The 25,405-nt window shown below is 50.0% G+C and overlaps 2 protein-coding genes across 2 annotated transcripts in view; both read left to right on the top strand.

Annotated features, from left to right (window-relative positions):
* LOC129384449 (ATP-binding cassette sub-family C member 12-like) overlaps nt 1-23,949 on the top strand; it is a 56,970-nt gene extending 33,021 nt beyond the window's left edge. The window contains exons 3-6 of the mRNA XM_055069892.1: nt 15,578-15,888; nt 21,924-22,086; nt 22,144-22,269; nt 23,852-23,949. Coding sequence (XP_054925867.1) covers nt 15,578-15,888; nt 21,924-22,086; nt 22,144-22,269; nt 23,852-23,949 — 698 coding nt within the window. The remainder of the gene's footprint in view (nt 1-15,577; nt 15,889-21,923; nt 22,087-22,143; nt 22,270-23,851) is intronic.
* A 16-nt stretch (nt 23,950-23,965) lies between these two features.
* LOC126529684 (multidrug resistance-associated protein 1-like) overlaps nt 23,966-25,405 on the top strand; it is a 102,120-nt gene continuing 100,680 nt past the window's right edge. The window contains exon 1 of the mRNA XM_055069891.1: nt 23,966-24,010. Within this exon, the coding sequence (XP_054925866.1) occupies nt 23,966-24,010 (45 nt within the window). The remainder of the gene's footprint in view (nt 24,011-25,405) is intronic.

Here is a 25,405-nt window from a genome sequence, read left to right as displayed (position 1 = left end):
TGCACAAGGTTCAGTGAGAACAAACAATGGACAGAACAGTCGATAACGCTTGAGAGACTTTAGGTACATGCAGGCGGGTCCCGCGCTGAGCGATAACGTTTAGCACCCGTTAGTTGGTGAAAACTGGTCGCCCAAGAAATATAGACAAGTGTTCATTGCGTTCTGCTTGACGCATAAGACGCCACGACGAACCTCTACCGACCTCATCGAATTACAGTACTTAAATCATTTTGTATGTTCTATCATATTTCTGTAACTGCGATTTTTCCCGCATCATCAGGACAATAAACCTGGTCATAACGTTTGAATGGCTTATATCCAGGGGCGGTATTCTGTAAGAGCCCACCTAGTGGACTGCCTATTTCGGCCGCAGCCGATTGGCTAGGGCTGCTCGTCTCCGCCTCGCTCGTACAGCTGCATCTAATCAGCAGCGGCTGAAATGGACAGTCCACAAGGTGGACTCTTGCAGAATACCGCCCCCCCCCCCCCAGAATACCCCCTCCCCCGTAAGAAAGGCTGGCTTTGGAGCAAGTAGTATTACCTCCGCGTGTTCCTTTTTCTATTGTTAATGGTTTATTAAGGCGAAAGTCTCAGATGGCTCATGCGTCGAAAATTTGACCCTTTGGAGAATTCAAGGGCACCAAAGTACAATGGCACAAAAATTTAGGGTTGAACCCACGACCATCGGTGTAGGTTATACGAAATAAATTAAGGCGCAGTAAATTAGCATAGAGTTAATTAAGGCACTCGAACCCACCAACTTTGGTGGGAGTCAAAGCCTCGGCTTTTGGTGTGAGTCGAACCCACAAGCTTTGGCCTTACTTAACGCCAAGTTAAGGCACAGTTAATTAGGGTAGAGTTAATTAAGGCACTCGAACCCACGGGCTTTGGTTCGAGAAAGCAATAGGAAATAACAACGCATTTTTCATTCATTATTATTATTATTTTCGCCATCATTAGTACAGTAGGAGGTCCCAGAGACAAAACTGTCAGGGGGACCTCCTATTAGTAATTTAATTATGGGGTTTTACTCGCCAAAACCACGATCGGATTATGAGGCGCGCTGTAGTGGAGGACTCCAGAAATTTGGATCAGCTGGGGTTCTTTAACGTGCACCTAAATCTAAGTACACTGGTCCCTTCGCATTTCGCCCTCATCGAAATGCGGCCGCCGTGGCCGGCATTCGATCGCACGACCTCGTGCTTAGCAGCCAAACACCATAGCCACTAAGCAACCACGGCGGGTTCTCCTAATCGTAATTTAACAATATAATAATTATTACATTATGGCAACATAGCATTAACAGACATCAGAATACATGAAGTTAATGAAGTAAGTATTGAAATACAAGAAAGGTCCTTGTAGTAATTGAAGTTCAAGTCAAACACAAGCTAATGAAATAGATACTGCGTAACATTAAATACAAGTATAGTAACTGATACATTAAAGAAACATAGGATTGACATATATCAAAGAACACGAGGTTAATGTAGCAGATAATTGGTTACATAAATATGTTACAATATGGGAAGTACAAATGAAATATATAAAATGCAATAAAAGAACATAAAATTTCTAAAAAAAGAAAAGAAAGGAAGAGGACAGTAGGAGACAAGGAATAAAAGCGATATATTGGGCAAATACAAAAGCATTGAAAACGGTAAAATAAGTTTGCATACAATATATGTTCATACTAATGAGTCTGTAGCCAGTAGTGTCTTTAGCAAATGTTTCTTCGTATCTCTCTTGAACATTAATGTTGTGCGGCAGGCATCAAGATGGGTTGTTAGTTTGCACCATAATTAGTGTTTGCGGTCATAATTAGTGTTGCGGTTGTACCATAATTAGCGCGGTCAGGGGCACTTTCAAGGTAGAACCGCTTCCGAGAAACGTCCACCCGCAATTCAACGAGGGGCGCCGAAAGGCGAGGGCCCGAGCACTGCTGAAATCGACCGCCAGCTGTCCGGGACTGGCGGCATTTGTAGACGCGGCCCAGTACGGGCGCAGCGACCGGTACGCGGCCGTCTCGATACGCTGGGATGGTACGATCATCAACGCAGCATCGGTCAAGGGGGTAACGTCCGAGGTGGCCGAACAGGTGGCAATAGCCATGGCAATGAGGGACCCCGAACGTCCATACGTATATACAGATTCGCGATCGGCAGCCAGAGCATTCGCCTCGGGCTCGATATCGCGGAAAGCAGCGGCCGTCCTCGGCAGTGAGGGAGCCGCGGGTCATCACATCCTCAAATGGTTTCCAGCCCACATGGGGGCCGACGTGCACCCCGACTTTCCGAACGCCAACGAGCTGGCACACGGACGCGCGCGAGGACTCACGCACCGCGGCGATCGTGGCGAGCGAAGTGGCGGGGAGGGAGGGGAGCACCGAGACCCGCTGCTCACCTTCAACGAAATAACAACACATTATCAGCTGTCGAGGAGGACCTTCCCGCTCCCCCACGCTAAACTTACTAGACCACAGTCATCTATATTCAGAATGCTGCAAACAAGGTCGTTCCCCTCGAGAGGCAGAATGAGCCTTTATTCACCGGACGTAGAGCCGCAATGTCCGGATTGCGGCGAATCGTACTGCTCGCTATCGCACATGCTTTGGCAATGCTCCGCGTTAAGCGGCACCGTGTTCAGCAAAGAAGAAGACTGGATGGACGCCCTGCGAAGCGACGACCACCAGACCCAGCTTCGGGCCGTCCAGAGGGCTCACGAAAGGGCGGAGGCTCACGGGCTTCCCGTCCCAACGTGGGTGCGGCCTGCGACCCCTGCCGACCACTAAACCAAGAGTGGGTGGGAAGGGGTTCCTCAGGACCCAATAAAGTTCTTTCCTCCTCCTAGTGTTTGCTCGAGGGAGTAAGAAATGCAAAAAGTGTAGTAAACATTCAAAATTTATCTTTATTTGAGGGAGTAAAAACTGTTAGAGGAAAAACTCGTAGAGTTAGTGTTATAGCAGATGTATTAAATGTATTCGATCTGCGTTCCGGCTACTGGCAGATACCTATGCATGAGGACGATAAGGAGAAAACAGCGTTTTCAACACCAGATGAGCTCTACGAGTTTAATGCCATGCCATTCGGCCTCTGCAATGAGCCCGCAACGTTCGAGCGCATGATTGACACCGTTCTTCGTGGCCTGAAGTAAAAGACTTGCCTGTGCTATCTGGATGATATTGCTGTTTTCTCGTCAACCTTCTCTCAGCACCTGCAACGTCTGGATGAAGTTCGCCTTGCCAACGCTGGACTTCAGCTAAACACCAAGAAATGCCATTTTGCGAGCAAGACGATCAAGGCACTAGGTCACATTGTGAGCAAATATGGCATTCGTCCTGATCCTGACAAGGTTTCGGCAGTTCGGCACTTCCCTCGTCCCGAAAAGACCAAAGATTTGCGTAGTTTCCTAGGCCTCGTTTCCTATTTTCGCCGATTCATACGAGGCTTCGCCTCAATAGCGTCACCTCTGCACAAATTACTGGGTTCTAATGTTCCCTTTGTGTGGTCTCCCGAACGTGAATCTGCGTTCGCCCATCTTAAGCGCGCTCTCACATCTGAACCACTACTACGCCATTTTGATGAAGCTGCTCCTACCCTCCTGCATACGGATTCTAGTGGTCACGGCAGTGGTGGCATTCTCCTACAGCGAGACGACACTTTAGAGGAGAGGGTCGTCGCGTACGCAAGTCGCGTTCTGACAAACGCCGAAAAGAATTACACCATCACGGAGCAGGAATGCCTAGCTATCGTTTGGTCTGTACAGAAGTTTCGACCTTATCTTCACCGCCGCCATTTCATCATCGTTACAGACCATCATGCATTATGCTGGCTTTCGACGCTGAAGAACTTGTCCGGATGGCTTGGACGGTGGATCCTTCGTCTGCAATAATACGACTTTTCTATTACCTACAAGTGCGGAAAAAAACACCAGCATGTAGACACGCTTTCTCGCTGTCCGCTTCCTACGACACCATGCAATGGACCTCCAACTACCATCCGTGACAAGCTTTCGCACGACCCCTCTTCACATGCTTTCTTGTTGGCCACTGTAGACGAGATGCCTATACACGACAACATATCCTTCCAATCTCATCAACTTGCGGACTCTTACTGTCGGCGCATCATAGACCACCTTCAAGGAGCTTCGCGCCCGCCTAACGCCCGCCTTCGTCGACAGCTGATGCAATTTAAGATTGACAAGCGCGTCCTGTACCGTCATGTCTATCACCCTGACGGTCAACGCTGGGTTCCTGTCCTGCCACGCCCTTACGTGCCCATGTCCTGCAGGCTTCTCACAACGACATGCCTGCTGGTCACCTTGGTTTCCAGAAAACCTATGACCGCATCAAAGGTCCCTTCTACTGGCTTAGATTGTCCGCCAGTGTAGCGAGGTATGTCGCTTCCTGCACCCTCTGTCAGCGTCCAAAGCTCCCTACATCAGCTTAAAGCGGACAACTGCAACCGGTTCCTTGTCCGTCGCAACCATTTGAAGTCGTTGGCATTGGCCTGTATGGTCCTCTTCCTGTGACTCTCGCCGGTAAACGATGGATTGCGACAGCCGTTGACCACTTGACACGCTACGCAGAAACAGCTTGTGTGAGTTCATCCTCAGCGTCTCAAATTGCTGCATTCATACTTCAAGCCTTAATAATGCGTCACGCTGCTCCTCGCGTCCTCCTGAGCGACTGTGGAAAAGCATTCCTCTCGCAACTAGTACACGAAGTACTATGAGCCTCCGGAACCACCCACAAGACTACCTCCAGTTCCCATCCGCAAACTAACGGCCTCACAGGCGATTTTATCGCACGCTGTCAGACATGCTAGCCATGTACATCGAACCGGATCACAGAAACTGGGACGCAATTTTGCCATTCGTGACTTTTGCGTATAATACCGCCGTTCAACGCACGACCGGTTACTCTCCATTCTACCTTGTCTATGGTCGCTCGCCCTGTTCCTGTCTTGACGTCTCTTTCTTCGCGCCAACTGTCAATCAATGTCCATCCTCCTGTGAAGAATATGTGTCCCGCATTCCGCGTTGTCGCCAGCTCGCCCGCATCAACACTGAAGCACGGCAACAGGACCGCAAGCAGCACTACGACGCCTCTCACCGCGTCGTGTGCTTCCGCCCTGGCGAGGAAGTGCTGCTCTGGACACCAGTTCGTACTCCTGGCTTGTGTGACAAGTTTCAGCTTCGGTTCATCGGCCCCTACAAAGTCTTGGAGCAGACTTCTCTGGTGAACTATCGCGTGGTACCAGTTATTGTTACAAATGACCGCCGCTGCCACGCCGCTGAGTTTGTCCACGTTTCTCGTATGAAGCCTTTCACGAGGCGTTCGCCGCCCCTTTGAATTGCGGCCAGGATGGACGCTCTCACGCGAGGGGACATTAGTGTGGCCATCTATAAGCTATTCTTTGTTATCTGTACATGATCATCATCATGTGGGGTTCATATGGGGTTCTTCTTCATCATCGCTTGTGGGGCAGGCTCTCGAGTGTGATCCGTGCTGTGGGCGTGATCGGTTCGCCGCATCTTCGACTCGGAATGAACGTAGTGACAACTGCTGCGTCACAGTATCTAAAATAATTTCATGGTTTAGTGTGCGGTAAATCAGCAAAAACAATTTGAGAGTGAGCATGTAACGTAATTGTAGTATTTTTAGGGAAGTGAAAACTAGTACTGCAATTGACATGGAACTAGAAAATTCCATGATCCTCAAGGCTTGATTTTGTAAATCTTGTAGACGTTTTATGTGCCTTGAATATGTGCTTCCCCAAATTGAGATGCAGCAATGTAAATGGCAATGAATAAATGCTTAAAAAGGAAAGCTGTTATGTTCTGCGGAAAATACGAGCGCCTTAAAATTAGTACTGCTATCCTAAAAGCAATTTTTGTAACCGTGTAAGCAAGCAAGTTAAACTTAAGGTGGGGATCAAGTTAGACGCTTAGGAATACAACTTCATGTGCAGGTGGAAGAATGTGAATTTGTAAAATTAGTTGTTGTACGGGCGCCATGACACGTTAATTCGTATGAAAAAGCAGAAACTTGGTTTCGGAAGGGTTGATGTGAAGTTTGTTATTTGTGCACCGCGTAGATAAGTTGCTTAGGTCACAACTTAGTCGGTTTATGACAGTATTTATGCCTTTGCTATTAGTAAATATGGTGCTGTCGTCAGCGTATAGTATAGATGAAGTACTGCTTAAACACTGAGGAAGATCATTAATGTACCCGAGAAAAAGTAAAGGGTCTCCGGGCGATCCTTGTGGAAAACCCCTCGTGACTGATTTAGCACGTGACAGTGAGCCTCCCAAATTTACAACTTGCGTTCTGTTAGTCAGATAACTGCGGAGTGAAAGAGCCGGGCCGCGAATACCCAGAGATTCTAACTTGTAAGAAAGAATGTTATGACTGATGGTGTCAATGGAGATGACGTCATCGAAAAGTGAGCCAATGATATGGCCATTGTCAAGGACGTTTTTTTTTTTCTTGTGTCAGTGAATCTGGTTATAGCTATTTCCGTCGAATAACCTTTACGAAACCCGCGGAAAACGAAACCCGAGAGAAAATTAAATATGTGAAAGTAGTTTATTTGTTAAGCGGTTTAGAAGTAGTTTCTCAATATATTTACTAAACAAGGATAGCATGCGGATTGGTCGATAGTTTCAAATTAGTTCTATGTCACCTTTTTTGAATGCAGGGGTTATTTTACCGTGTTTCATTTTGTCGAGGAAAACGCCTGTTTTCAACATGCAGTTAACAATGTGCGTGAGGACATCGGCCATATGAAACTATATCAATTTGATTTTGGGGGGTTGTAAATCATCAAGGGCTGGAGCTGTAATTCCTAACCTAGCGATTCAATCGGATACTTGTTTGGATAGCGTAGGGTACATGTGAAATGAATTAGGGATTTGCCTGAGTACTGCCTGTGGTATACTGTCTGGTGAATGATCCTGTCAAGCATTAAATTTCTTTGCAATATCATTGGCTTCCGGTACTACCCGTGTTCCTGTATTAGGTTTGTTCAATGTGCGGTCTGGCGAAGACAGATGAAGAAAGGACCTAATGGTATCACAGGTTTTGGGGGTATTATTGTTGTGTTTAACGATCGTTTTCTCAAAGTAGGAGCGCGTGGCTTCTTTCAAGAGTCTGGTGCAGTAGACGTTATGTACCGCGACCTTTAGGTTTCATTAAATGTTTGCCATTATAATTTTCTTCACGAAGGTTACCACGTTTCTTCATACTTTGTAAGAGGGATTCTATTATCCATGGATTTCTAGGGGCTGATCAGTGAATATTGCGTATTAGGCTCGTACAATCGGAGTACACGATTCTAACTTAGTTAAATTGTTCGAAAGCCAGGATTAGGTCTGTGTAATGTCAGGTTCTTAGGAGAATATCGCGCACGCAAGGGCAACATTGGTGCGAATATTAGACAGAGCCGTTTGCAGACGAAATACGATCTTTTCTCACTGCACTCTCATAAGATTGCCTAAACTATATTTATAGCACATGTAGGATCTCTCAAAATAAAACGTTGTTATAGCTGGCAAGAATCAACTAGCAGGGCGCCATCACAGCTATAGCTCTGCACGTTTCGCTACTTGGCCCATTAACGACGCGATAAGTCAGAGTCACTATGATCGTATGAACGCGGGTTCACCGAGGAAGTTTGCGTCGGCCCAGATGTTGAGGTCGTTGCCGCGAAGGCGGCCGTGGACGAACCGCAGGGTCTCTCGTCGGCGCTGGCCTCAACGCGGCGCTGGTACTCGCGACACCAGCACGGTCGACGAACGGGTTCCAGCTGCGCTCTCGGCGAGATGTCAATAGCGCCGGGTGCTAGATCAGCACTTGGGCACGGTTGGCGCACGGGCGGTAGCCGCGCTCTTCGGGAAGCGTCGGTCGGGCCGCGGCGCAGGAGCGGGGCTCAGCAATGGTCAGCGGGCCCCAGGTGGTGCGGCAGGCCCGGATCCTCTCGCCTGACCGGCCAGTCGGCTGCATCCACACGTGGACATACCCGCAACAGTCCCGTCCCTTGGAATAGCAGGGTTGGCTCCTTGTCGCCAGTCTTCCGAGCCTCCGCAGCGCACCCGCCTCGAGCTTGTCCTCCCTTCTCCCTCTTCCGCCACCTGTCTGCTATTCTCTTTTCCCGGGCTTGTTTCTTCCAAGGATTGTGTTGCAGTCGTCGACACAACGTCTCAACGCAAGTCCGACGTCGAGCGCATCATATCGCAGTCTGTCGCAGAGGGAGATCAAGTAGTTTCCTGCAGTTTTAATAATGAACTTAGTGGTGCTAAAGCTAGCTCTTTCTATGTTTTTTTTGTATGGTGGGTTAATAGATCTTAACAGAAGGAACATGGGATAGTAGTCCGTTATGGAACAGTAACTATGCCAGCACAGTGCTGTAGCTGTAAGGTTCATAATACAACGTCTATTAATGAGTGAGATCCGCACGGAACACACCTGGGGATCACAGTTATTGACGAATCTAGGCCATATCCGGCACAGAAGCTGGTTTAATTGGGGCAGTGACTATCATTGAGCTATTAATATTGTCACAGTCGGTAATGTGTGAAGAAGAGGACTATGATGGTGGCCTGAGAGACGACGAGGAAGAGGGTACTTTTTTTATCGCTGCTCTACGCTTGTTGGCCCAGCCATTAAAAGCCATCCTAAATAGACGCACGCTTCTTCCTTTCCGTAACATCATTGGTGGAGGTGCGATGTAATCACTTGCGCAAGACGGAGCTCCGCAGCGCACGTAACCTGGCCACCATGTCATCCGAAGGAGAGAGTTCAATCACGGCTCCGTCGTCGCCACCGACAGTCATCCTGGCCCAGCCTCGCGACCCTGGCATGTTTTCCGGGATCGACAACGTTGACGTCGATGACTGATTGCAGAATTACGAACGGGTCAGCGCACACAACAGGTGGGACAACACGCTTATGCTGGCCAATATAATATTTGACCTCAAGAAAACGGCACGGGTCTGGTTCGAAACACACGAAGAAGAGATTACCAGTTGGGACCAGTGCAAGCAGAAGCTTAGAGATTTGTTCGGCAAGCCCGTCGGCCGCCAACGTGCTGCGAAGAAGGAACATGGGACCCGTGTACAGACATCCACTGAATCTTACGTGGCGTATATCCAGGACGTCCTCGCTCTTTGCCGCAAAGTAGATAATAATATGGCAGAGGCAGACAAGGTCAGCCACGTATTAAAAGGCATCGCGGACGACGCGTTTAACCTGCTTGTTTATAAGAACGTAACAACGGTGAATGAGATCATTAACGAATGTCGCCGCTTTGAAGACGCGAAGAGTCGCCGCATAGTTCAACAGTTTACGCGGCTACCCAATACCGCAGCTTCATCGACGTGCGAAGACATTTGTCCACCGCGTGAGCCCACCTCCTCCGAGAACGTCGTACGTATCGTTCGGCGAGAAATCGAAGCAGCGTCTCCTGCCACGCCTGTGACGCAGTACTTTGACGATTCCAGGCTGCTTGTGTCGCTCATTCAGTCGGTCATTCGCCAAGAACTTGCCAGTGCAGGTCTTCCGTCCATCTGCTCCGCCAGCCGTCCTGACTTTGCTTCGTCTGCTGCCTCTGCCCCTGTTCACCGGAGCCAATACGGTCCATATCTGGGCTATCGCAACCCGGGCGAATGGCGCACCCATGATGACAGACCCATCTGCTTTTACTGTGGACGTGTGGGCCACATCTCTCGCCACTGTCGAAGCTCCTAGCCAGCCCACTCTCGACCAAGCTTTCCCGCCTACCGCCGCTCTCCACTGAATCCGCACCCGCGATCCCTCTCCACCGAGGTTGAAGACGCACCTGACAACGCTCGAGCCACCGCGACCAGCCGATCACCATCACCCCATAGTCGCCACTCCCGTTCGCCCCAGCTGCGTCGCTCTCCATCCCCAGCTTACCGTTGCCGCTCTCCGACGGGAGACTAACTGGGGCAGCTCCTGGAGGTGACGCTGCTCTAGAACACCGGCCTGAAATTCCTCTGCTGACCCTGCCTACTAATCGGAACCTTCTGGACGTGGACGTGGATGGTTTGCCCGTTACAGCACTCATCGACACTGGAGCCCAAATTTCCATTATGAGTGCGGAGCTTCGAACGCGCTTGAAGAAAGTACTGACTCCTGCTCCGACTCGACTGCTCCAGGTCGCCGACGGTGGAACTCCGGTGGTGCTTGGAATGTGTACTGCTCGTGTCAGTGTCGCCGGTCGCCACACGTCATTTTTGTTTAATGTGCTCGAACGTTGCACTCACAATGTGATCCTCGGACTCGACTTTCTGGCCGCTCATTCGGCTCTGATTGACTGTTCCGCCGGCGTTGTACAACTTGATCTACTCCTACCTGTTCCCGTTGACCTTCCTGCTCAAGCTCCAACTCAGCTTTGATGCGCGGATTTTGTACGCCTGCCATCTCTTGCAGCAACCTGCATCCCTGTCTTAGCCTGCCCACCTGTACCTGATGGAGACTACGTCCTTACTCCCGCGACTTCAGTCCTGCTTTCTCACAATGTCTCCTTCCCACACACCATCGTTTCTGTTGCGGACAATCAGACAGGTCTTCCCATCCTAAATTTCGGACAGTGCCCACAAGTACTTCCTCGAGGCATGTCTCTTGCCACGTTGTCACCGACGCACGAGTGCCACATTTCCGCTCTATCTGTTGCGCCGTCTTCGACCAATGCTCATTCTCCGCCGTCTACATCAGCCCCGACCGACGACTTTACAAAGATGATTGCACCGGACCTCTCGAACCAACAAGCCGCAGAGCTCCGTTGCCTCCTCGAGTCCTACTCCGACATTTTCGACCTGAACGATCGCCCTTTGTGTCAAACTACGGTCGTGAAGCATCGTATAAATACCGGCGATGCAGCACCTGTTCGCCGACGCCCATACCGGGTGTCGCCTTCTGAGCGACACGTTATCCAGAGCGAGGTTGACAAGACGCTTGCCAAAGGGATAATTGAACACTCTTCCAGCCCGTGGGCGTCCCCTGTTGTTCTCGTCAAGAAGGATAACAGCTGGCGATTCTGCGTTGAGTATCGTCATCTAAACACGATCACCAAGAAAGATGTATATCCACTTCCCCGCATTGACGATGCTCTGGATTGTCTCCACGGTGCCACTTATTTTTCATCTATAGACCATCGCTCTGAATATTGGCAAATTGCTGTGGATGAAATGGACCGTGAAAAGACCGCATTCGTCACACCAGACGGCCTATATCAGTTCCGGGTAATGCCTTTTGGCTTGTGCAATGCCCCGGCGACCTTTGAACGGATGATGGACATGCTCTTGCGTGGTTTGAAATGGTCCATCTGTTTGTGCTACTTGGATGACGTCATCGTATTCTCTTCAACGTTTGCGACTCATCTTGAAAGACTTTCATCTGTTCTTTCTGTTTTTCGCACCGCTGGCTTGCAGCTCAACTCGTCCAAGTGCCACTTCGGTCACCGCCAAATAACCATGCTCGGACACCTCGTCGATTCGTCAGGCATTCGCCCCGACCCCGCTAAAGTTCATGCTGTGCAGAATTTCCCCGTACCAACTTGTGCCAAAGATGTTCGCAGCTTTATTGGCCTTTGCTCGTACTTCCGCAGGTTTGTGGAAAATTTCGCCCATGTTGCCCGTCCCCTGACTGACCTACTGAAGAAAGACGTTCCTTTCTGTTGGGGCTCTGAACAAGCGTCTGCTTTCTCGCAGTTCATCACGCTGCTCACCACACCTCCTGTTCTCGCCCATTTTGACGCCTCCGCTCCGACAGAAATCCGCACTGACGCTAGTGGCTACGGCATCGGCGCAGTTTTAGCTCAACGCCAATATGGGCACGACCGCGTCATCGCCTACGCCAGCCGCCTCCTCTCTCCCGCAGAGCGCAATTACTCGATTACTGAGCGCGAGTGTCTCGCCCTCATTTGGGCGGTGGGCAACTTCAGACCCTATATATATGGTCGGCCATTTACAGTTACAACCGACCACCACGCCCTTTGTTGGCTTTCCTCCCTTAAGGATCCCACCGGACGCCTCGGTCGCTGGGCCCTACGGCTGCAGGAATACACATACACTGTGGTCTACAAGTCGGGTCGTCTACATCAGGACGCCGACTGCTTGTCTCGTCATCCCGTCGATGTACCGGACGGCTTAGTGGATGTCGCACCGATCTGCGTTCTTTCGCTCTCTGCCTTGCAAGACATTGGCGCTGAACAACGAGGCGATGAGTCGTTACGGCCCATTATCGAACGCCTGCTCTCTGATCCGTCCGACCCATCCCTTCACATGTTCGAGCTACAAAATGGCGTCCTGTATCGCCACAACATGCACCCCGACGGGCCCGAGCTCCTGACCGTCATTTCGTCTCATCTGCGACAGACTGTACTGCAGCAACTGCACGACGTTCCCACCGCTGGACACCTTGGCGTTACGCGGACCTATGACCGAATTCGGCGACGGTTTTTCTGGCCCCGTCTCAACCGCTCCGTTCGGCGCTATGTTGCCGCGTGTGAGTCGTGTCAACGCCGAAAAAGACCAGCTGTGCCTCCTGCCGGAGTGCTGCAGCCTTTGGATATACCGGCCGACCCTTTTTTTCGCCTTGGCGTTGATCTTCTCGGACCATTCCCTATGTCGAATGACGGAAATAGGTGGATTGCCGTCGATACGGGCTATACAAGTCGCTATGCCATTACTAGAGCCCTACCGACCAGCTGCGCTACAGACGTCGCTGATTTCTTGCTTCACGACCTTATCTTGCACCACGGTGCACCTCGTCAGCTTCTCACCGATCGCGGCAGACACTTTCTTGCCAAAGTCATCGACGACCTACTTCGATCATGTGCTACTAAACACAAACATACTACCGCTTACCATCCTCAAACTAACGGTCTTACAGTACGCCTGAACCGCACATTAACTGACATGCCAGCAATGTATGTTTCCTCCGATCATCGCGACTGGGACATTGCTCTACCATTTGTCACGTTCGCCTACAATTCCTCGCGCCACGACACAGCTGGCTATTCCCCCTTCTATCTCCTCTTCGGCCGTGAGCCAACTTTGCCTTTTGAGACTCTCCTTTCGACCACGCTCGACTCGCCGACAGAGTACACTCGGGATGTCATAGCCACAGCGACCCAAGCACGCCAGATTGCCTGCATTCGTCTTTCTGCTTCACAGACACGCCAGAAATGCCGTTACGACCAGCGCCATCACGACGTGCATTACGAACCAGGTGCTCTTGTGCTAGTCTGGTATCCAACTCGGCGGGTTGGTCTTTCGGAGAAATTCCTCTCGCGATACTATGGCCCTTACCGCATCCTTCGCCAGGTGACCCCTGTCACATATGAAGTGTCTCCGCTGGATGCCACGGTGCCTTCACCTCTCTCTGACATCATCCACGTCAGCCGTCTCAAACATTACCTTTCTCGGACAGATGAGCCGCACCAATAAGGTGCTTTTTCCGACGGGGGTGATGTCACAGTTGGTAATGTGTGAAGAAGAGGACTATGATGGTGGCCTGAGAGACGACGAGGAAGAGGGTAGTTTTTTTATCGCTGCTCTACGCTTGTTGGCCCAGCCATTAAAAGCCATCTTAAATAGACGCACGCTTCTTCCTTTCCGTAACAATATCTATGTTCATGTCACCGAAGATAAGAACATTTTTGTTTTCGTTTGCATTGATGTTCATGATAGCATCTAGTTGGAAACAAATATTAGCGGAAAAAGATGATGGGGACCGATATACTCATCCAAATATTGGGTTTCTACTGTTAGCTGAAAGAAAATACTTATCCAATTCCAAAAATGCAGATGCAACGTTAGGGCAAACGAAAGAAAGACCATGGCGACGGCGATATGGCTGGTTATCTTGGAGAATTGCGAACCACGATACCGAACATCTTTACAGACACCTACTTCCATTGTGTATCCGGGAATACCAAAGAGCTGGCTATCAGCGTTTGTCACCCATATTTATGAGAGGCAGATGATACCTAAAGGGTTATTTAGAATAGAAAACAAATATATCATGTTATCATAGTACTTTGAGAGGCTACGTCTGGTAATGTGTATCGGGGATTTATGGTTGAGACCGATGTTATTTAGTGAACATTTGAGTTATTCTGAGGAGTAATACATTGTCTGGAGAGTTTATATGATGAGGTATGAGAAGGTTTGCGTAGCCACGAGGCAAAAGGCTGCGCGTGTTAGAAATGACGTGCGTGCCCTTTGATGCGGCACTTGTGCGACAATGGGAATTTCCTCTTGTTCAGCATTTGATGTATTTTGTTAAGTGGTCGGCAATAAAGACCTTGGTCTCTGCAGACGGAGGGAATCCGAGAGTGGTAGCGTCGCGCTTTCTAGGCGTTACTTACGAATTCATCCTGTTTATTGCGAAAAGAGAAGCGGCCTATTACGTGTTTACCATTCTTCGCAGGGAGGCGCTGTACAGTTTCTAAGTCACATGGTGCCACAGGGCAGCCAATATTGCCCTTTTTTCGCAGAACCGCGACACAATTTTCCCCCTGTGTGGACGGCACATCCCTCTTCTCGACATTGTTTGTACGAGCATACTGCTCGAGCTCCGCTACCCTTTGAGCCAGCGTTTCGTTTTATTTCGTGAGCATTTGGTTCTCTGCACTCACAGTGTAACATTTTTTCTTAGATTCTTCATACAAGTGGTTGATCACGTGCAAACTTGCACGTATTTTTGTGATTTCTTACGGAAAGGTGTCAAAGTCGCGAGCAAGTTCTGCATTACTAGGCATCGCTAAAAAACCACGGGAGTAGCCTTCGCAGCAGCAGGTGTCACCAAACAGAAGCGGCAAATGCCGTATAGAAGCGAAGACTAACCTGCGAAGCAAAAAGGTATGACCTAGCGGCGCTTCCTTGTTCCCACGACTACTGCTGCTGGTGAGAATGTCACGTAATTTAATGAATGTCTCGTGCGTGAGCAGGCTTTCGCGTTCATTCTCTCTAGCGTATGCTAAAATGGCTCTCAATTTTTTTTTACTCAATCTTAAGCAAGATTTGTAGTTTCTATATGTTTTTATTGTTTATCGCCCATCAAAATACGCTGTGGCTTCTATGAAACAAAGTTTTCTTTTGTCGTTAGCCTAGGCGCGAGCAAAAATATGAACGCTATTCTTTTGTTCGGTTACCATTAGCTTGGTCTGCTAAGTTCAGTCACTATTTTCTTTTACTTTAGAAGTTAAGGGGTGAAATATGCTAATAGTTTCGAAAATGTTAGCATTAATTCAGTGTTCAGGTGTTAACTATCACGCAGTTCTATCATATTTGAGTAGGTGTATTGTCAGCAGTACCATTCATGCGTAACGAGACCGCAGCCTGAAATTAGAGCATTGTAACCTTCCAGTTTCACGAATGCTTTAGGCGTGTTCGATAATACTGATGTACAATAATACGTCAGTATGACATATTGCACAACAGATTGACTTCACCAAGTTTTCAGTCTATTTCCTATTTCACCAGTGTTGTCCGTGATGCGACCGTACTCGTAATTCTACACTCACCGGCCGCGCCTTGCTTACTGCAGTACTGTCACGTGCGGCCGGCAACGTGCTGGTGGCGCTGGGTGCCAACCGGCTGTCGCGACTCCTGCACCGTGACATGCTGGACCGAGTGCTGCACAGTCCCGTCGCGTTCTTCGACTCGACCCCGCGCGGACGCATACTGAACCGGTTCACGGCCGACGCGAGCACTCTGGACACGCGGCTCGCATCGCACTCACGCCAGGCGGTGCAGAACGTCCTGCTGGCCGTCGCCCGCGTGGCCGCCATTGGCACCGAGCGCCTGGCCGTGCTCGGCATCAGCGCTGCCGTCGCGGCCGTCTTTGCATTCGGCATGGTCTGTACACCCCTTGCGTGCTGCTGTCTTGTGTCTTGTTTATGGAGAGTTCAACCGTACTATAGTGAGAAATATGAGTGGGAACACTGGAGCGCGTCTCGAAAGCCTGGCAATTAGAGTCACTGTACCTTTGGTAGCATCTATTCGAAGGCTTCTACGGGCGATACGGCCGCCGTCGGAAACAAAGTGGAAAGGGGAACGCTTTTCTAATAACCGTTGACACTGCCACCACGCGTCTTTCTATACAAATTGTAGAACTTCACTTCGCCAGCGCACATTGATAACGCTGTCTGATATTGTGGTTACTGGTAGCTTTGTGCACTGAAGCGTGGCCAACGGTAGCACTGTCTTGAAGCGAAATATTCTATAGCTACTTCCCTGGGAAATCCGTCCGTCAGTCTGTAAAGCGTGACACAATGCGCTCCATAAGGTACACATGGGGTCTTATGGGCTCTATATGAGAATGCCTTACGACTACGTATGGCTACAGAGAATTGTCAATATGACTGCATATAGTAAGCACTAAAGATGTATTAAGAGTAATTAAGGTTAACAAACACTAATAAGATTCACTACAATGAAATTAAGGCGAAGTAAGACTCCTTAGGGCTCATGAGGGTGAGAAATCCTAACGTAGATGGAATAATTGTTATAAATTATTAATCACTTAATAATGACTGTATTTATTAATTGCTTATCTAGCATAATGTAGAGTAAGTAAGGCTAAATTAAGCCAGATTTTGTTTGATTAACATTATATTGAATAATGTTAATCATGAATAATTAAATTGAATGGAGATGACCTAAGCTTAATTATGATTAGTTAAGATTACATTACGTAACGCAATAGGAATTATTTCGAATAATAAGGTTCACCAATTAAGTAATTGCAAAACCTCATTGCAACACTTGCAGCACATTGCGTCATCCTTTGCATTGCAAAGCAGAAAAAAAAATTGCCAGTCAGGGTAAGTCGAAAACAACTTTATTCGCGCTTGCCAAATGTAACAAAAAATTATAAAGCGCATAAAACAGGGCAGCAGCATCGTCCCGATGAATGGTCGTTTTTTTTTTTTTCTTTGTGCATCGGGGAGCGTAATAAGTCGTCATGCAACTGCCGGCTTGAATGACGGTCTCTGAGGCAGAGACACGTCAAGAGACTCGATGAAGGTGGCGTGACGCTGCACGCACTTCCACTTTCTTGCTACTGCTTCCCACATTTGGTCGGAGCCCGCCAAGTCCTCGGAAAATTATCCGGAACGTTCACTTTCAGACGGCCCCAAACATGCTCTATAATCTGGGAGGTGTAGCGCAAGACAGAAAGCGACAAAGACGCACGACTGTGCTGACCAGTATCTTTCCTGCTTTCTGACTTTGTCGTCTTGCACTGCTCTTTCAAGTTCAACTAGTACCAACTTGCCCAAATGTCGGTGTTCCATGATGTTTACATCCACACCCTTCGCGCACCGTGTAAGTTGCATTAACCCTCACTATTCCAAAAGGGTGAGCCACGTCCTTTGCAGCCGGAACGGGAGACAAGTCCTGTAGGGAAAAATATTACGCACCTGGATGCGGTCCATTGAACGAGTGGGGAGTCATCTGGTGCTCGAACAATGTGCAAGGGGTAGCACAGGTAAACCTCTTATCAATTCTTACGAGTGGACCTAGGCCGTCTGTGAAATCGCCCCCCACACGCTCACAGACGTGCGTCCACTGGCGGCCACGTCGTGGATATTGTGCGCACTAAAGCGTGTGCTAGAGTAATCAGAAAACGGGTGGCAAGTCAGCTTGTGCAAGAGAAAATTAAATGGCCAAGTGAACGTTGGGTGCATAACATTCGCAAAAGAGACAAAGATGCACCAAAGAGATTCCGCAACCATGTAAGAGCACTCGGAGCTCATAATGAAAATTCGCAGAGATCTATATTCGATGAAGACGGTAACATCTTCGAAGGAGATGGCGAGCTGTGGCACACGACATACGTTATTAGGGGCAATTTTGGTACGAAAGAGAGGGTAGGTCAGATTCAAACAGATCCAGCAACAACAGAGAAGCCAGAGATATCAAATTTAACATAAAAGAGTCGCAGTTTCGCCCGACAGGCGAAGCATCGATTGTGATAGCAAATTAGTAGACAGCCATACAAAGTAACGACAGAAGTTTTCTCGGCCATATACACTTAAAAACATTCGCTTACTCATTGAATTATTGAGCACGGTGTCAGCGCGCTAAGCGCAACATAAGCACATCACACTCGATTAGCGCAGACACTCGCTGTCAAAACGCTGGTGTGAGCAAGGCCGGCAGCAGCAGCAAGCGAAGTGATCTTCGTGCGGTCTATCGCTTCAACGCAGGAGCGGCGAGAACACAGCACGCACAATTGCATGAGCCGTCTGCAGATCCCTTTCGCGAGATACGACCGTGCAAAGTACGCACTTGTTGGCTGATCGAAGCCGCACCCCTTCCCTCCCGCGCTGCCTACCCGCTTTCCTCCATACGCGGCGGGCGAGATTGAGCCGTGATTCAGCCTCTTGCACCGGTCGCGTAATAGCAAGTTGCTGTCTGAGCACAACGCCGCTGCCCGTCAACCAGCAGCCTTTCGCGCGACGGAAGGCGGTGCGTTTGCTCTCCGCTTTCTTCCTTCGCGCACGCCACATTGAGCCGTGATCTTCTGCTCGTCTCGCGTGCTTTCATTCCCACTTTACAGCACACGACGCGCGGTGACGGTGCTATCACCCTTGGACTTTACACTGTACATCAATGCAACGGCGACGGCAAATATGCGCCTGGAGTGTCAATATAATTTCCATGGAAATAAAAGTATCGCGTCAATTCCTTTTTACGGCAAAAAAGGCATAAGAAAGTGACCCTAAGCACACGGCCGCAGGGCCCTTTGAAATCCCAATACAGCTAATCAATCATGAAGCACGTTCCAAAAAGCAATTTCAGGTTGGATGCTGCGAGATCAACGTGAACTTGATCTACAAAGGTGGTACGGAGAAGACGAGCTCGCGCAGGCCAGCTACAGCAACGTCGGCTGTATACAGGGAGATCGTGTTTAAGTTTTTACGGAATCTTTAAGAACAGCCTGTTGCAGATTATTCTAGTGCTTGAGCTGGATTAATCAAAGAGGCGGACATTACTTGCACGAGAATTAGAAACTCCTACTCAAGTAATCAAATAAAATTCACGGATTATTTCCTGAATTAATTACTTTGCAGAACATAGTGCAATTTACGAATTCTAGCCGGTGAGTTTGCAAAGCGCATCCATTCGGAAAGAAGTTCCACAAAGACACTAGTTTGAAGATATGCGCCATCAGATGGATGGATGGATGGATGAAAAACTTTATTGGGGTCCTTCGGGGCGCGCGCAAGCGCGCAGCGGGCCGCTCCCACGTCGGGACAGAAAGGCCGAGCCTCTCCGCCGCGTCGCGGGCCCGTTGGACAGCCCATAGCTGTTCTTCGAGGTTGGGGCTGTGTAGGACCGCGAAATGTTGCTTTCACCGCCGCGTAACGCGGCACATCGCCAGAGCATGAGAGGAAAGTTCGCTAAGTCATTGCATAGTGCACATGCATTTGTTGTCTGAATTTCGGGGTACATCTTGTAAAGAAGTAGGGCGTTTGGGTATGTCCCCGTCTGTAGAAGCCTTAGTGTCAAAGCCTGAGGTCTATTGAGCTTGCAATGTGGTAGGGGGTGAGATCCTCCGAGCCAAGTAAAAGTGCTTAGTAATTTCGGTGTACCATGAAGGAGAGTCCCGATTGTCAGTACGCCCAGCGTCACGCTGCCCGGCAGCTACGCGGTCGATGATCCCTCGCGCAGCTCCGTATGCCGACTCATTGAGGTTGGGCGGGGCGCCCTCGATCTGTCCCATGTGGGCTGGAAACCAGAATGTGTGGGGCTTGATCTCCTTGCTTCCTAGTATCCCTAGGGCCAGCTCGGATATGGTTCCTTTGGCAAATGCCCTAACAGCTGATATCGAGTCACTGTAGATTGATGTCCTCTTGTCGTCCAATAAGGCCATGGCCATTGCAGCCTGCTCTGCGATCTCAGAGGGCCTCGTCCGAATCGAGATTGCGTTCGTTATTTGCCCTTCATGATCTGCGCTAACTATAGCTAAGGCCTGCCCGTCGGCGTGGCGCGCTGCGTCTACAAAACTGTTTTCCGAAGCCCGCTGTTCTCCGAAGCGCGCGCGAAGGAGAGCCTTCGCGCGCGCCCGACGTCTTCCCACGTTGTGTTCTGGATGGACGTTTCGTGGGATCGGGGCGACAGTGATGCAGTCCCGCTGCTCTCGAGGGATGCTGCAGAGCTTTCTTTTGATTACTCTGGGGTGAATACCCAGCTCCTGTAAGATGTGTCGTCCAGCTTGTGTGATAGATAGCCTGACGAACTGGGCCCTCTCCTCTGCTTCCGCTATTTCCTCTAGCGTGTTATGCATGCCAAGTTGAAGTAAGCGTTCCGTGTGAGTGTATATGGGTAGGCCGAGAGCTCTCTTGATTGCCTTCCTAATTAATGCGCTGAGCTCATCCCGCTCCGAGATTTGCCAGTTGTGCATGGCCGCGACGTAAGTGAAATGACACATTACGAACGCATGTACCAATCTCACAAGGTTATCTTCTCCGAGGCCTTGCTGGCGGTTGGCCACTCTTCTGATTAGTCTGATGGCATTGTCCGTCTTCTTAGTGAGTCGCAGCACTGTCTGGTTGTTTGAACCACTCGACTCTACCATCATGCCAAGGATCCGGATAGCATCCACCCTAGCAATATAGCCTCCGTCGTTCGTGCGCAGTTTTATGTCGCATTCGGCGAGTGGCTTCCATCCCTTTGGTTTCGTGCCTCTGCGCTTGGGTCGATAAAGTGGCAGTTCGGACTTGTGCGGTGAGCACCGAAGACCCGTGCACTCAAGGTATCTATCAGTAACATCAATCGTCTCTTGCAGGGCCGTCTCTACCTGTCCGTCACTACCTCCCGTACACCAGATGGTAACGTCGTCTGCGTATATGGTATGACTGATACCGTCGATAGCAGAGAGTGTCCTGGATAGTCCAATCATGACGAGGTTAAAGAGGGTTGGGGATATGACTGCCCCTTCTGGCGTCCCCTTAGACCCCAGCTTGATCATGTCAGAAGTCAGGTCCCCGATCTTAAGGGTGGCTTCTCTGTCTGACAGGAAAGATCTCGTGTAGGAATGAAAGTGCCTCCCCAGGTTAAGGCTCGAGATTGTGTTTAAAACGGACGAGTGAACACTGTTATCAAAGGCCTTTTCCAGATCTAGATTTGTATGGCTCTCGTGTCCCACGTATTACAGTCAATAATTTGATGCTTGATGAGCTTCATCGCTTCCTGCATCGAGAGTCCGACCCTGAAGCCGATCATGTGTGGGTAAATGTCGTGGTCCTCCAGGTATCGTGAAAGCCTGTTTCGGATTGCGTGCTCAGCAACCTTCCCCACGCACGATGTGAGCGAAATTAGGCGGAGGTTATCGAGGCTGGGCGGCTTGCCTAGCTTGGGGATGAGAATTTTGTTGGCCGATTTCCACATTTCCGGGACTTTACCACTGCTCCAATCTTGGTTAATGATGTCCGTTAGGTATTCGATGGACTTCTGGTCCAGGTTCCGTAGAGCTTTGTTTGTAATCTTGTCCGGACCCGGAGCCGATCTGCCATTGAGGGCGTGGAGCGCCTGCCTGATCTCCTCAATCCCGAATTCTGCGTCGAGCTCAGGGTTCTCGGAGCCTTCGTAGTCAGGGGAAGGTGGTGTAGGGCCCGATGCGACTGATAGGTTCTTCTTCACGAGTTTGGATAAAATTTCCTTGCTCGAATATTCTCGCTTGGCTGTGTGTAGAATGCGCGCCTGTGTGTTGCATTGGTTGGTTTTAGTGTTCGTCTCGTCGAGGAGATGCTTTAGGAAGTTCCAGGTGCCCCCCTTGCGCATCTGCCCGTCGATCGAGTTACACACCTCATCCCATTGCGGTTTAGAGAGGGCTCTGCAGTGTTCCTCTGTAGTTCTGTTGATTTCCGATATCTTTTTTCGAGCCTGAGGTTGAGCCGTTGTCCTTTCCACCTGGCGAGGAGGAACTGCTTGGCCTCCAACAGGTGAGCCAGACGGCTGTCCATCTTTTCCACTGGGAGGTCGGTACAAACCTCTTTGGGGGTAGCTTCGATGTCGTGTCTAACCTGTACAGCCCATTGTTCGAGGGTAGGCTTGTTCTCACTCTCCGTTCGCTCTTCCCTAATTTTGCGAAATTTGTCCCAGTCTGTGTACTTCAACATGCGCTGTCTCTACTGCTCGACTTGGAGGTGCGTGGCCAAGATATAATGGTCGCTACCAAAATCTACCCCGAGGTTCGTCCACTTGACCGCTGCAATGCTCCTGACAAAGGTGGGATCTGGTGTCGTGTCACGGCTCGACGATGTTCCGCATCTGGTGGGGAACGCTAGGTCTGTCACTAGCATCAAGTTTAGGTTTATAGCCTCCCGCCAGAGGTCCTCCCCCCTTGTTAGTGTTATATGGGTAGCCCCAAGTGTGGTACGGCGCATTGAAGTCACCAGCTATGATCAAAGGGGAGTCGCGCGCTAGTTGCGTGGCCTTGGTGATTAGGGCTTTGAAGCGCTGTCTTGGAGCTTTGGGACTACTGTAGACATTCAGGATGAATATACTTTCGCGGTTCGTTGGGCTAGGGATAATCTCTATCATCACGTATTCGACTTTACTTGCGCTCACCTTAAGGTCGTGAGTGATGTGGGTCAGCTTCTTGCTAACCAGTACGGCGATCCCCCGTCCTTCTTCGTGCTTTGCTACGGGCCTGTAGCTAGACAGCGTGACGTTAGATGTTAATGTTTCTTGTAAAATGATAACATTTGGCTTCCCTGCATGTGAGCGAATATATTGTTGCAGGGGAGCCCTCTTGGGAAGGAAACCTGTGCAATTCCATTGCCACATCTTGAATGAGCTAGTTTGAGTGGCCATCCTATTGCTCTTGAGTTGCTGTGCTAACCTTCGGAGGGCCGATCACCCCCGAGCTGTTAATAGTCGATGCTGTTGATGGGGATGTAGGAGCTTTAGGTACCAGCACAGGTGCTACAACGTTTTCTAAGAAGGATTCAATTTTGCTGATCCCCTCATTAGTGCGCTCCTCCATGGCAGCCATATTGTTTTGGAAGAGCGAGAACTTTTAATTTATCTGCTTAATGCTGTCACTGAGAGCGGAGAGCAACTCACGAATCTCTGATTTGTTCCTTCCTGGCGCTCTTTCTTGCTCGTTAGCGATTGCCCTCTTTTTAGCGGGCCTCTTTGTATCGATGTTCTCAATCATGGGGACTTCCACTGGCTGGGGAGCGGCCGGTTGCTTATCCGTATCGCTCTTCTCAACCATGGGGATTTTCATTGGCTGGGGAGTGGCTGGCTGCTTGTCAGCCATGACGGGTTGACTGCCCTTCTTAATCTCGGCAATTTCTGTCATCAGTCGACCTATTGTGTTCTTCATCATCTCGTTTTTGTGCTAGTTGTGCTAGTCTGTTGTTACCTCTACCATGCTCTGGCGGTGAGCCCCGCGTTACCTTTTCCGGCGTTCCTCAAACTCGGTCGGCCCAGGTCGGGTAGCAATCTGCTCGACGATCCCTGGAGCAAGACCTCGAGCAGGACTTGAACTGGACTTGACTGCCTCGGCGCCGGGATCCGGAGCGACCCCTGGAGCGTGATCTGGTCCTGGTTCTGCAACAAGAGCGCCCTCTGGATCGAGAGCGACTCCGGGGGCTCCCTCTGGAGCGAGAGCGTCCCCTGGATCGGGAGCGCCCTCTAGGCTCTTGCGGTGGGGGTTGCTCGAAGTGATTCCTGCTGCCGCTGCTATGTGGTGTTGACGAAGCCCCATTTGTCGAAGCTTCCACCGTCGCACTCTCCCATCGTCTCCGTCTGACGTCGTACGGGATCTGGAATCTCTCCTTGCACGTTTTGTCCGTCGTAGGGTGTGGGCCCCCGCACAACCCACACTTTGGCATGCACTGGTGTGGATCGTCCGGGTTGACTGCCCACATCCTCTGCAGGTGGACTCTTCGGGAGTAGGGAAAACGTCGACACGATGGCCGAGTTTGCCGCACGCGTAGCGAATATCGACTTGTTTGCGGTAAAGAAAACATTTCACAAGGACTGGGCCATAGCATACGAAGTTCGGAACCTTGAGTCCTTCGAAAGCAATGATGATTGCGCCTGTGTTCTTAATTCTCTTGACCGCCAAGGCCAGCGGGTTTCTCTCGTTGACAATGTTACGTTCCAGGTCCGATGGACTATGGTTGAGGTCGATGTGTCTGATCACCCCTTTACGCGTGGTGTGGGGGCGGCCTCCTATGCACTGACTTCAAACATTCTTCCAGCCACATGAATTGCCCTGATTCTTCTGTATTTTGAAGCGTTGTCTCGGTTGGGCGTGCTGGCCACCAGAATGTTTTGTTGTATGCTAGGACAAATGATGTCCGAGCTTATCTGCGTAGGGGTAAGACCCGCCGCTTCCACGATCGCCTTACCGATCACGCTCGGTCCTGTCTTGGCAATATTTAGCCCTCCGTGGGATCGTATGATAATTTTGGCATGTTCCTTGGGCATGGGAGGCATCCGTGACGCCCTGATGATTTTGCTCTTGAGCTTATTTCCATCTTCCTGAGTTCTGAATGAGGTGCCGGCGTTAGCTTTATTCCCCCATATGCCGCCGCTAGGGCGGTCGGCAGAGTCCGCCTTGACGGACATACGCTTGGAAACTGCCGACTGTCATCCAAATTCTCGTGAAAATTCTTCAGGAGGAAGATACTCCCCTTCAACCGTCACCTGCATAGTCACTGAGATCTCAAAATTGTTGCTCCAGCTACACTTGGTGGCGCCGATCGGCGCTGTGCCGGGCTAGGCTTGTGGTTAGGGCCAGAAAGGCGGCGGCGTGGTCCGGGCACAAAAACGTTCATAAAATCGAAAAGAGGCCACCCACCGGAGAAAGTCCGATATCGATGTGATCCTCTTCCCCTTAGACGCGCGTTGGTAACAACATGATGGAGATTAGAGGCGAAAATCTTGCCGAAATCATTCAATAGAGCAGGAGCCGAGATGGAACCCTAGCGCTTGCGTCCGTCTTCTTGCGTCTTATACGGCCATCAGACTCGCCGTATAATTGCACTGCAGTTCCACTTACTTTTACAGCGAAGCTGTGAGCCTCTTGGTGGTCGGCATTTTTCGTGTCCGTGTCCGTTAACAAAAATGTGGCCGGATCCCGGCGGCAGTGCAGGGCCAGGAGCAGTGGCTCGAACCGCCGTAAGGCAGAGGCTGCAAGCACTCAGCAAGGTGACGCGAAAACTGCATGCATTCTTTGGAATCACGCATACAACATACGGAACACCATTCTTTTCAATAAAGAACAAGCTAATAACAAGCATCCGAACCGCACAATAAGGCACTCCTGAGAACAATGCGAAGCACGTAGTGCTCTCCGCATACGTTTTCCGATAAAGATTACCGCTGCGGAAGCTGCCGCGGCGAC

The sequence above is a fragment of the Dermacentor andersoni genome, chromosome 9, assembly GCF_023375885.2.
Source record: "Dermacentor andersoni chromosome 9, qqDerAnde1_hic_scaffold, whole genome shotgun sequence".
NCBI lineage: Eukaryota > Metazoa > Arthropoda > Arachnida > Ixodida > Ixodidae > Dermacentor > Dermacentor andersoni.
The sequence above is the reverse complement of the archived record's forward strand: the minus strand, read 5'-3'. Positions and strand labels throughout refer to the sequence as shown.